This window comes from Ciconia boyciana, chromosome 13 (genome assembly GCF_034638445.1).
Source record: "Ciconia boyciana chromosome 13, ASM3463844v1, whole genome shotgun sequence".
Taxonomy (NCBI): domain Eukaryota; kingdom Metazoa; phylum Chordata; class Aves; order Ciconiiformes; family Ciconiidae; genus Ciconia; species Ciconia boyciana.
This window is the reverse complement of record NC_132946.1, coordinates 6925361-6938167: the sequence shown is the minus strand read 5'-3', so window position 1 is coordinate 6938167 and position 12807 is coordinate 6925361. Positions and strand designations below refer to the sequence as shown.

The 12807-nt window shown below is 45.6% G+C and overlaps 1 protein-coding gene across 1 annotated transcript; it reads right to left on the bottom strand.

The window, feature by feature from the left end:
• Positions 1–1620: 1620 nt before the first annotated feature.
• Positions 1621–11837, bottom strand: CYP2W1 (cytochrome P450 family 2 subfamily W member 1). Its single transcript, XM_072877781.1, has 10 exons — positions 11796–11837; positions 11173–11376; positions 8662–8824; positions 7234–7383; positions 6966–7123; positions 4819–4989; positions 3583–3724; positions 3084–3268; positions 2325–2466; positions 1621–1808 (listed from the first exon to the last, which is right to left on the bottom strand). Exons 2-10 carry the CDS (start codon positions 11353–11355, stop codon positions 1621–1623), a joined length of 1482 nt encoding a protein of 493 aa, XP_072733882.1. The 5' UTR covers positions 11356–11376; positions 11796–11837.
• Between the last annotated feature and the right edge of the window lie 970 nt (positions 11838–12807).

Below are 12807 nucleotides of genomic sequence, written 5' to 3'. Positions count from 1 at the left end.
GGGCAGCACGTCCCATAGCCCAGCCTGCCGTCCCTAGCGCTGCGTGATGCTGGGGCCAGGGGCTCCTGCTCTCAGAGGGGCAATGATCAGGTGCAAGGATTGCAGCAACTGTAAAGACGTGTAAAATGAGGGCTGCCTTGTAGCTGCAGCCCCTCTGTGCACTGGCCAGAGTAATGAGCATTGTGCAGAATATAATTTCTATTTTGTTTTTGCCACGAGATGGCACCACGATCCCTCGGAGTCACAGACAGCCCAGCCCTGCAGTCCTTACTGGGGTAAAACGCCCTGCCAGCCACAAATTAGGGCTGTATAACGAGGGCAGAGCTGAGCCTTGAGGCTTTATGTACCCCCAGTCCAACTGCATTCACCTGCGAGCAAGGCTAGGAGCAAAGACATATCCACTATTTATTTACTATTAACCTGGAAGGCTCAGGTAGTATGCAGGGAACAGGAGTCGTTGTCTTCTCCCCATCCTACAGCAGACAAGGGTTAACCACATTGTGGGTTAACCTTTGTCTGCTGTAGGATGGGGAGAAGAAGCTCAAACACTTTGTGGGACACTGGCTCAACCCACCTCCCATTGCAGTCCTATCAGCTCCTTCACTCAGCATTTCAGACCAAGGAAGAAGCCAGCTGCTGTAAGAGAGTCCTGTTGCCTTTACTGGTGAGGGGATGTGATGAGGCTCCATCTCTAGTCATCTCAGAAGAGAAGGAGAAGAGATGGGAATGTCGGGAAAAGACAGGGTCCTGACAAATCTCACAGAGACCTGGGAGAAGTAAGGAAAGGGGAAATGGACAGGTTTTCTGTCACTTTGCCCAGATCTGTCCAGCTTCTGTGCTGCTTAAGGAAAGAGCATTTTAGAAGCATCTTTGCAATGTTGGCATGCTTGCTTGTTCACACATGGTGCTCTGAAAAGAAGTTGTGCTTATGTATCTGAGCTACCCTTGTAAAAAGGGGGGCGGGGGGGGAGTGTCCTCCCTTGTCTGGGGAGAGCCATTAAGTCCCACATCAGTGCAGGCATAGCAGAGCCTGTACATAGAAAGGGCCGAAGACTCCCAAGGAACCGTGAGGTCCCTCAGAGAAAGGGGAACCTAAAAAGTCTAGGGTTTGGCATCTAGGATTCAAAACCATAAGTCTGGAAAGCGTTGGAAGAGCATCCATCAGGCACAGAAAGAGCAGGTATCTGGGAATAATTTATCCCGTGTGCAGTAGGGAATGGGAAAAGGGCAGGGATTAGACAATGATCAACATTTGTATCTAATGTTGCTCTCCAAGCGAAGATATGATCCACTCTTGAGGAGCATCCTCTCCCAGAAGCTCAGAACTAGAATAACTTTCTTATGTTGTGTATTTGATGAGTAAGGTAGTGGCTGTCCTGTCATTTCCAGTCATGTAACTGGCTGGGATTTTCCAGGTAACCTTACCGACCAGCCCTCCTCTGCTTCTTAGAAAAATATTTGTTCAACAGATATTTTAAGCATATAGCCAGTACTTGCAAGGCTTTGATTAAGAAGACACTACTTGTATCTACTGCACAGAGATCTGGTTTCTCCTTTGTGCATCTGCTAGGCTCCACGCAAAACAACTGTGTGGATTTTTCTCAGTTCAGAGCCTTGTGCTTATTGGCGTAGCACAGCGCAGGCACACTGTGGATGGGGTCTCATGGTGAATCCAGCCTCTGCAGTCGTGTTCAGCTCAGATTCTTTGACCCCAGGTGGAGGCTTAAAAGTAAATTTCTGGATCAAGCCTGTGAAGAAGATGAAGAGCTCCATCGTGGCAAGACTTTCTCCAATGCAGTTTCTCCGCCCTGCAATGCCAAAAGCATGGCTGTTGGTGGAGTCATTGGGTAAGTGGCGGCTCAACCCAACGCCTCTTCCCTACTACTTGGTAGCAGTAGTGTGAGGGACACTATAGGCCTCAGAAATGCAAAATAGCATGGCGTGATATTCAGCATCCATCACTGTTGGTCTCCTACAGGCATTTGAACAGGGCTGTTTCACTCTGAGCCTGCAAGGAATTGATCTGGGACACCCTAGAAACCGGCCTTCCCAAGGCAAAGGGAAGGCTGAACTCTTGCTTGAAGGCGTTGAGTCTTCTGTAGGTCTCAGTGGTGTATTCAAACACCAAGACCCAGTGTGTCCCTCAGTGTGGGCTGAGGGGCTGTATGCAAGTCATCAAAACCCAGGGCGGGTATTTCTAAACCATCCCTACCACTGATGTCTGTGCTGTTCCCACCAGAGGCTCGAATCCTGCCACCTGGATAATATCTTCTAAGGGGCACTGGGAACTCGGTGCCCTGTGCAGGATCAAACACTTTCGTTACCTGTGGAGAAGGGCAGGAATGCTTTCTTCTTTACGAAGTTCCCATCCGCATCAAGGAAATGGTTGGGGTTGAACTCATCTGGTGTCTCCCATTGTGTTTTATCCAGCAGCACAGAGGTGAGCAGAGGAATCACTGTTGTTCCCTGCAGCACAACCACGCTCTGCTTTAGCATGTGTGGATGTAGCAAACTTCTGGCTTTGCCCATTCAGCCACGTAATTGTTCCTCCCTTCGGGCTCTGTCTGCAAGCAAACTTCTGCTTCTGAAGAACTAATTTCTGGGTTTGTACATGGCAATACAACAACATAGTTAGTGTGGACACCCAGTTCACTGGAATTACTGACTAATATGTGATTAAACAACAATGGTTGTTGGCTGTTCCCAAGTTATGAAGCAGAAGACAGGCATAGGCCAGGCTTCCTTCCTGCCCAGGTGCTCTCTGCTTGCCTCAAGCAAGCCAATGAGACAAAGCCACGGTACTCCAGAGGCAGAACTGCTCTACAGGGCATGAATGGCAATGGAGAGTGAAGAGAATAAGGAACAGACTCCAGATTACAAAGCCTGAGTTGTGGGAAATGGGAAGTTGTGTGCATAACCCTGAAGTCACACTGCCATTGGATGCGGAGGAGACGGGGGGTTAGGGAACTGGCTCTTCCCCACCAAAAGCCCTGTGCTTCAAGCTCCCCCACTCCTTGTGACATTTTGCCCTGTGGGTCACTGGTGTGCTGCACTGCCCTCTTCGTCTGGAGAGCAGCAAGTACCTTGGGGATGAAGTAGCCTTTAAAGTGGGTGTCAACAGAGGTGCACCGTGGAACATGTGGCAGGAGGGTGACAAACCTCTGCACCTCGTGGATCACTGCATTGGTAAATGGCATGTTTTTCCGGTCCTCAAAGGTAGGCAAGGAGCCAGGGCCAAGAACTCGCTCAATCTCTGCGTGCACCTTTTCTGCAGAGCGAAGGAAAGGCATGAAGTGAGTTTCCCTCAGTGGTAAAGCACCTCCCAGCTCGTGCTGACTGTTGGCTGGACTACCCCAGGGCAGGAGGTTGCCCAGCCCCTAGGAGCAGAGAGAGATATCCTCAGGTCCTTTGGTCCTGAATGGCAGCATACAACACTTGGACAGAGGTAAACAGGTTCGAGATGCTCAGATTTTGGGTGCATGAGAGGCTATGAAGCTTTTACAGGTGAGCAGCACTTAGGAAGTCACTGCAGAGTACTTTAGTACCCTGTGTAAGAAAAGCAAAACTGTAAAGGTGTCTTACTTTGAATCTCGGGGTACTTCATCAGCAGCAGGATGGCCCATTGCAATGTCGTGGATGTGGTCTCGGTGCCAGCCATGAGCAGGTCGAGTGCAGAGGCCAATACATTCGCATCGTGAAAAAGCGTATTGCTTTTATTTTGCTCCTTCAGGGAAATAAAAAGAAAAAAACCACTACTGTTAGCATGGGAGGAGAACTAGGACGGGTGACCTAGTCTTCAGAGACATTGCAGTGTGATGCACGTGAATTGCAAGTGCCAGGGTGCACCGCATTGACAAGGGTTGGACTTGATGATCTTAAGTCTTTTCCAACCTAAATTATTCTATGCTTCTATGACATACCATTACAGAAATGCTTCAGTTTTCAACAGAAATATTTTCACGCTTGAGATTTTGTCCCCGAAAAATGAACTAACTGGACAAATTCATTGATTTTCCAACATCACATGACATTTATCTGCTCTGGGCAGTGGTTATCTGATCGACTCAGGACTTCCATCCCCTGCCTGTGGATCCTGAGGAGGTGGAAAATTGATGAGAGGTGTAGGACAGTGCCTTCCCGAGCTGGGGAGCTGGGGTTTGTCCGGGTGTGTGCCAGGACCTCTAGGAGCCACAGGAAAGCCCAGGACACGACTGGCACATCAGCTCTGCTGCCGCTGCTCCATGCTGCTGATGGGAAACACTTGGCCCATTCCTGCGTGCAACAGCAAGGCATCAAGCCCAAGTACCCGTCCTGCCCCCCATCCGTCTCAAGTATGCGGATGCAAACACTTGGAGAAAAAGGGCAAATACAGACTAATCCTTCCTTGCTATACTCCCACACTATCATTCCTGTTGGTAAACCCACTGCATGGGAGCTGGTGATGTGTTTGCACAAACGCAATAGGAACTTCTGCATCTCTGCAACTGGGAATCTGTTGCCTCTTCCCATGCCTGTAGGGAGGCATGCGTGTGCCTGGAGTGCGTGGAAAAAATGACATTACCTCTCTCTCCCTCCAGCAAGGAAGGGACTATAGCTGACACCTGAGGACAAGTTTTAGACGTTCATGTGATACGGTCTAGTGAATTATTTCTTGCTTTTCCTTCAGTATGCAGTATTTAACATATTAAAACAGGAGGATGTTTACCCCAAATTTAAATATTTTCATATAGACCATAGTAGAGCATGTTCATTAGACAAGCAACACAGAGCATCTCTGTATAAGATACCACACTAGGAATCGTCATATTGTTAAAATACCTCTTGTTTGAATACCAATGCATCAATGTAGCTGGTCAGGTTGTTTTCTTTAATACTTTCTTTGCTTTCCTTGATGCACTTCTTTAAGATCACACACACCTCATCTACTTTTTTCAGTATCACCTTGTGAGGTTTGAGGAGAAATCCAAGGAATGGGTAGAAATTAAATAACTAAAAAGAAAAAAAGGAAAAAAATAACAGAAAAAAAGTTAAATTCACCCATTACCTTATAAAACTCAAGTATCATAATGGAGGAATCATTTATGTGAGGAACCAAATGACATGTGATTGGAGTCTCTCTTTTTTGGTAACTAAAAAATTGTAATGTATAAAAATGTCTCCTCTTATTAAAAATTCTCAACAGAAATGAATGGAGCCTATCAGACTTGTCTAGACAGAGCCTATAAACACGAATTAAAAAAAAATACAATTAAAGGAAAGTGATAGTAAACTCATGAAACAATGAAATTACTTTTTTAAAGAGGTAATAAAGCAAAAAGATAAAGCATTACGCATTACGCAAAGAAAACTCCAAATGTTTAGCAAGCCAAAATACTTACGTTTTAAAGTTGTTAGATCATCATTTTTAACTTTCACATGAATTATAAATCAATTACACTCAGTTCTCAGCATCGTTAAATTTCACAGCACAATAAACAGTTGCATTTTATGTGCAGGGGGGTTACTTACACCATTTCTCAATGTTATAAATAAACTGGCTGCAAAATAAGATTCACAAATCTCTTGTTCTTGCTAACTGGTTATCATTTTTGCTGTTTTCTGCAAAAAGCTAAACCTGCCATAGAGATTAAAAGAAAAGGGATGTTGTACTATTGTAAACTGTAACTATTGTAAATAGTTCTCATTCAGGTAATAGATTCATCAACATCTTTTTTTTTAACAGCTTTTTGGATTACTGTTTCAATATTACCTTAAGTAACTAATACTCTGTTCCTTGTAATGGAGGATTAAGTTTAACAAGAGCTCTTGGCTCAGATGAGAGCCTCTTAGTTGGAATACTCCTTTTATGCCGCTCCGTTGAGCAGGTATTGATTTAATACCACAATAGGAGGTATGAGAGGTCCGCATATAATGTCTGCAGCTCTGTACTTTGTACTACTACTCTGTAGCTTCACTAGTTTCTTAAACTGTAGCAAGAGACCAAAACCTAGTAACCCCCAAATGCAGGTGCAATTGTCCCTAAGACAAGAGGTTACTTTTGGGATGTTCACACAGCAACCAGCAGAAAATAACTGGAATGGGCCTGGGTATTTTTCTTTGTACATGCACAAATAAAGTCATTATTTCAATAGTTTTATCACCGGTGTGTTTTTAAAGAAACAAACTCTGGCCATGCCCCCCAAGAGACACCTGATTCCCTCCTGTCTCTTCCTCCTGAGCCTTCTTTGGACCAAAAATACTAGGGAGTAGGAGATGCTGGCATTTTGTGTTTTATTCTGGGTACTGCTGTACAAATACTGACAAAAACGCAAAAAACATCAACAAATAGGTAAGCAGAGTCCTTCTGAACTCTCTGTCAAAAGTGCTACAAACGTTTTTGAGACACACTCCAGGAACATTTTCCTGCAGTTACTGTGAAACACTGAAGACAGAAGTTTGCCCAGATCCCAGTCCTACATTAGGGTCTGTTTCCTCATGGGAGACTACAATTCGCCATAAACCATAAAGTTCGCAAAATAACATGACTAAAAATAATAACATAAAGGGCAGAGTCTATAGCGCTTCTGTGGATTTCCACCAATGCTCCTGGACACTGCCTGCCCCAAGTCCCACCACGCTGGAAGCCTCAGTTATTGCATCTTCTGGCTGTAGAAGGATCAGGTACATCCCTTCTGCTGGCAAGGTCACATTAGCATCTCAGCCCAGTGCCACCATGTGATGTTGGACCTCCTTCACAAGAGGGTTTCACAAAGGAAGAAAAACCCAAAACAAAGAATCTTGTCCCTGCCCATGGCAGGGGGGTTGGACTAGAGGACCTTTAAAGGTCCCTTCCAACCCAAACCATTCTATGATTCTTATGTTTCAGTACCCTAAACATTCTCCAAAACCAGCCAGTAATAGTAAGTCGGCTTGACCTACCAACTCCCATGAGATACTGGAGTGTCTCAGCACAGAGGGTAACTTACATGCAAGAATGGAGAGCCAAGAAGGTGCATCACTTCATCTATGAGTCTTAACAGAGTGAGAAATGTTGGGTCTTCATAATCAAACCTTCTCCCAAAGAGAATAGCAAAGGTGATGTTGGTGGGGGCTGTATTCAAAAATCGTAATTGGAAAGGTCCACCTAGAAATGAACAAAATCATAACTGTACTGGTCATTTCTGGAGCAAGCCAGAGGTCTTCACAGTGGCTTTGTAAAGTAGCATGAAACACTCGATGCCATCTCCAGCTCACCTTTGAAAGATTTGATCAACTCAATGAGAAAGTGAAGCTCCTCAAGCATCCTTTCTTCTCCAAGATGCTTCCCCATGCCGAGATCCCGCATGGTGGCTATGGTGAACCGCCGTGTTGTCTTCCAGAGCTCTTGAGAAGAAAAGAACACACCTACGGAGGGATTGCATGCCCTGTTTGCTGAGGCGGTACCAGATTTTCTCAGAAACACCAAAAGCACAGCCGGGGAGCGCAGGTATTTTGCAACCTGGTGGGGCCTGCTTGGGAGAGGACTGGGGGCTCAGTGGGGGGCTGGCTTGGGAAAGCACTGCCCCAGGTAGGTTCAGGAGGGCAGGAAGCAATATTTTAAACAGTCAGGTGCTGTTCATACCAAAGCTCTAGGTTTGGTTTGTTTATAGCTTTGTCTCTTTGCAGCCATACACAGTAAAAAGCTCTATGCATGGTATTTGTTTCAGGCTGACTTGTTTTTCCTTAGAAAAAAGACCCAGCTGTTTCAGAGAGCAAGGCTAGGAGCAGATGACACCACTCCATCCCTGTCATAAACAGGACAAACGATTTCACTGAACAACTTGTATTTTAGAGGATGAACTGTATTCTGTGCAGGGGGACAAGGAGGAGTGGCAGGGAGGCACCTTTGCTTCCAGCTGGGGAATACCTCCCAGCAGGCTAACCTGTCGGCCAAAAAAAGTGCTCAGCCAAGAGGGCACAGAGGTGTTTGGGTACAATTCAGAAGTCCTCCCTTCCCAGGAGGGCTTCCAGGGATGAATATAGTCTACATCTTCATATAGTGGTTGGGAAAGTAGCATAGTGTACCCTTCCTCACACTGGGCCTCACTATTAAAAACAAGATGAAAACAAACCCCCACAAGCTGTATGCATTATATACATATTAGGTCATCGAATCTTCTCCTTTCAGCCCTGGATTATTCCCTTCATTGTTTTTCAATGTCTGGTCTTGGGCAATGTATTACTTTTTAACATGCAATTCAGAAACATGCCAAAAATCTGTTTACAGAAGTAATTGTTTGAGGTACAAACAGCCCATGTTGTTGCACTCTTGCCAGTTCTTGCAGTCTTTATCATGAGTCATGCGTGATCCACACTTTGTCTGAACTCCCAGTAACTGCAGAAAAGAGATTGCATAAGGACCTCAGCCTTCACGTTGTGAAAAATAATGTCCTTCCCTCTGCGCTGCAAAAAAACGCCCTTGAAATGTGACCCAAGTGCCACTGAAAAAAACTGATAAGGCAAATAAGAAGATTCCCAGAAGTATTTTTCTTAAGAAAACAAATAACTGCCCCCACGCCCCAGAAAATGTAGCCCTCATCGATAAGGATGCAGCTCAAGACTCTTAAATACTGTTGCAATTGAAACAACACATTTGAGAAACAGCATAGCAAGCACATCCTTATCTTTTCAACCTGCCAGTACCGTTTCCACGTTGGATGTGATAGAATATGGGTATAGCTGGTCTGTCCGCAAACACATCCGCCGTGTTCAGAAGGGCATCCTTTACTGCCTCGTAGCCAGTCAGCACCACCACCTTCTGAAACCCCAAATGGATGGTGAACACAGGGCCGTATTTCTCTGAAATCTAGAAGGAGAGAAAAATCAGAGCGTGGCAGTCATCAGTGGGAGTGGTATGTCCTGCTGGGGTGGATGAAGAGTTGCCTTCCCTCCTCTTTCTGTGGCCAGAAGGGCTGGAGGGATGACAGAGGTAAAGCCCTGAGACACTTAAATGAAAGAGGAGTCAAAGCAAATAAACACTGGTCTGTTTAACCCAGCAGCTTCCATAAAACCACTGTTTTTCTGAGCTGGTTGGGCTCAGTTTGGCGTGGTGGGTTAAAAGAGGCAGAAGGTATCGAGACATTTTGGGCACCAACAGCAGCATAAAAGCATCACCAGGATCTGCCAGACAGCTATGGAGCAACTGCTGACCAGGCAGGCTGTAAAGCTACTGTCCACAAGAGGATGAGAGGGCAGAGGTGTCCTTATTTATTACAAGAAGTGAAATAAAAGCTTTGTTGCAATTAAGGCAAAGAGGTATATTATATGATTCACCAAGGATGGACATATGAAGGCATAAGAAACCATTGCTCTTTCAACTTTCCTTAGAAAATTACCACAATACCACACTCTACGTTTTATTTCTGCTGCACCACAGTTTTCAAGCCAATGCATAGCAGGACTTTATAATGAGATCTGAGATACTGGGTAGCAGGAGCTCTCTGAGGGCTCACAAACATGGTCCTGCCAGGCCTTACAAGGAATTAAGACTTGACTGAGACGAACAGAGTTGAAACTGCATAAAGCTGTCATGAGATCAAGCCTGGTGTCCCGTAAAAGGAGACCAGTTCTGGCAATGTAAAGCAGAGGAGGCTCCAAAGCTTAGCAATCCCTTCTGCTGTACCAAAGCAAACAGGTAGCCCAAGCAGAGTCTAATCAGTGCTTCAGCAATATAGCCAGACTTGTTGAATTTAGGCAAAAAAATAGTTCACAGGACATTGATTTCAATCATTTTTCAAAATAATGTTTCAGTTGCTGCATCATCTACTGTGCAACTTCCATGGGGAAACCCTTTAGGGATTCTCCTTTCAGGGAGGATTTTCTACTCCAGGTCATTTGTTTGCTAATACCTTAAAAGTCTTCTGGCAAGTCAGCTTTCAGATCGTTACTGCAGTTCCACAAGTCCAATATAAGATCTCACCGCACCCGTAGCTGCAGCCTGGAGGACCCTCTTGCCAGGGCAGAGCAGACTGCAAAGGGCAGAAGACTGCGAGAGGGTCCCCCAGCCTGCAGCCATAGACCCCTTCTTCCCAGCTGGTTTCAGCAGCAGACCCCTTTCCCAGTTGGCTTCTTGATGCTACAGTTCAATGGGGGAAAGAAGGCATCGGTGCAGCCAATGTGCCCAACACCTTCCCCTGAGCCTCTGCTTCACTAAGATGCTATCACCTTGCTCCTGAGTCCTCAGGTCACCTCCTTTCCAGCCTCTGCTTTGCTTAGTCTTCCCAGCATGTCCATGCACCACCCCAAAACCCCTTCTCCCCTACCCTCCTCTGCAGAAGGATTTCTGGTCTTGCCAGAAACAGGAACCACAGTCCAAACTATTTCCCACCTCCCAAGCTCTGGGTGTTGAGCCCACTGTGAGCTGGCTGGTGTAAGATGAAGATGCATCTCCACAGGCATCTTGGAGGCCACTCACACGGCACGGTGATGGGAACGAGACAGGGAAAGCCAGCTCCTCTTCCCTACATAATGCTAAGCAGGTCAGAGGGCTGCTGGCAACCTGATGTGAAAAGGCTTGGTGTGAGGTGCAGGATATTCACACCCCACGTCCTGACATGGGGAATGCCCACTGAGCCACATTTTGGCTCTGAGAGACTAAATACATCGAAATGTTCCCCTTTTTCTGGAAGACAGATGCGAGGCAACTGTGACTCCTACAGAGAACCTTGTCTTGCCTAAGTCCAAGTCATTCACCGTTTCAAACGATTTCTCCTACATCTCTTCTTCGGGCTGTGCTATATTAATTCCCATTCTCATGAAAAACTGGCAACACAAATAAGAAATACAACCTACTTTGGCAACCACAATTAAGCATCCATCTTTCAGTTTGGCTATGTGGACACTCAAATATTTTAAAGTATTTCACAACACAAGGAAGATGCCAAAATTTAGGTCCATCGGTCTGATCTGATGCAGACACTCATAGTTTTCAATGTATGAGTAGTTCTCATGAAAGCACTGCTCATATTTAACATCACCCTCTGCAGAACTGGGATTTAACAGTTTCCTTGGTCATTCTGAAACCTTTAAAAATAACAGTTTTTTTAAAAACGCATTTGACACCAAAAGTAATCTCAGAACTGTCACCAGAGGAGAATTTTAAATAGGTACATGCTGACATTCAACATCCTAGAAACAAAGGACACTTGTTATTACCTTCATGAGTGACTTATCTTGCCTTCTGATGTCCAGCAAATGCAGGTTGCCAATGATCGGAAGAGGAAACGGGCCGGGAGGCAAATTTAAAGCTGATTGCTTAAAGACTTTTAAAACATAGAGTGCAGCTGATAAAAGCAATGCGCACACCCCGCAGATGAAGAGGGGTGTGAGGGCAGCCATGTTTCGATGGAGCTTGACTTTCTGAAAAGAGACACCTTTATTAGAATGCTCGCATTATCGCGTTATATTTATTCAGAGTAAATGATGTCAGGGGTTTTGCTGCACTTTGCACAATCTTCCCCTCCACCCCCAGCTCTCCACAAAAATTGGAATTTATGTCTGCAAAAGGCAAAGTCCAAGCACAACTCGTGGAGGTGCAGGCTTGCAGGCTCCCCGCCAAGTGCAGGGGGGCAGGTTTGCTCCTTTTCCACAGCCTAGCTCAGATTCTCCTGCCTGCAATAACTTCCCAGCACCTGTGAGTCCCCTGTCTGCTTTATTATTAGGCATTGATTATGACATTTCTCTTTAGGTTTCCTCTTCATCCCTCTCTTCCATCCGCTTCATCTAACCTCTTCTCTGAACACAGACAGCTCTTTACCTTGTGCCTTCTAGCTCTTTACCTTGCAAATGCCAATCCCAAAGTAAGCCTTCAGGGTAGACAAGCGTTGCTCATCCCACAGTACAGTGAAGGAGAAGCGGGTCCTGCAGGTGAAGAGACTTGCTCCAGGCCATGCGTGAAGCTGGGTGGACTGAATCTTCCCTCCTCTTCCACCTTCTTGTGTCCTTGCAGTGAAGCATTGTCTCCCAGTGAAGGGAAACAAAACTGGGCAATCTTCACATGCAAAAAAATCAGGACCCGTTTGTTGCCTCTGCAGATTGGGAGCTCTGTTGCTTATCTCGGCACTCTTCCTGTTTATTGACACTTTGAATCTGGGCTGTCCTAAAGATCTATATGGTGCACAGACAGAACGCTAGTCCTCCTTACGTCGGGTAGCCCTATAGCCTGGCTTGAATGATTCGCCAGCCCTGTGTAAAACACCTAACAAGGCACTTTTACAGTTCTTACTCTTCCTTACTGCAGGCTACATTATATAAAGCTGAATAAAATGCAGAGCTGCTGACCTCCCCTTGATTGTTTCCCCCTTAGAGGCTGGTGAAAAACTAATTCACTGCTGCAAACTCCAAAGTCGTAATTCAGTTTCAAGCCTCCCTCTTTCATGAGTGGGTCTTTAGTGAGGGGCATTTCTTCCTGCTCCCCATCCAGTGTTAACTGGTACCACTTTCACTCTATACACAACAAAAGGAATACAAAAATAATGTCTTGGAGAGCTGGATTATTGAATCAACATGAATGTGGAAGTCTTTGTAAAAGATCTGCTGTTCCCGCTGGTTTCTGGCAGCATCTAGCAGAGTGAGACCTGTCAGAGAGATTAGCGGAAACACCCATCACTTTTCTAAAATTACCCCAATCTCACAAACGATGCAATGGTCCTGTAGGTAGGAAAAAGGCATTTGATATCTTTCTTTTGAGCCCTTTTAGATCACAAGGATTTTGTACTGCTCCATACTGTGATATGAGATGTTATCAGCCTTGAGGATGCTTCGGGGCTGTTCCAAGGTGTAGCAAGGTTC

What these genes read in the sequence shown, in the direction of transcription:
- CYP2W1 (XM_072877781.1), bottom strand. Translation starts at nt 11,355, where the DNA reads ATGGCTGCCCTCACACCCCTCTTCATCTGCGGGGTGTGCGCATTGCTT. An exon ending in TTGGCTCTCCATTCTTGCAT is followed by an intron (nt 4,990 to 6,965) that starts GTAAGTTACCCT and finishes TTTTCTTTTTAG; the next exon opens with TTATTTAATTTCTACCCATT. An exon ending in ATTCCTGCCCTTCTCCACAG is followed by an intron (nt 1,809 to 2,324) that starts GTAACGAAAGTG and finishes TTGGCATTGCAG; the next exon opens with GGCGGAGAAACTGCATTGGA.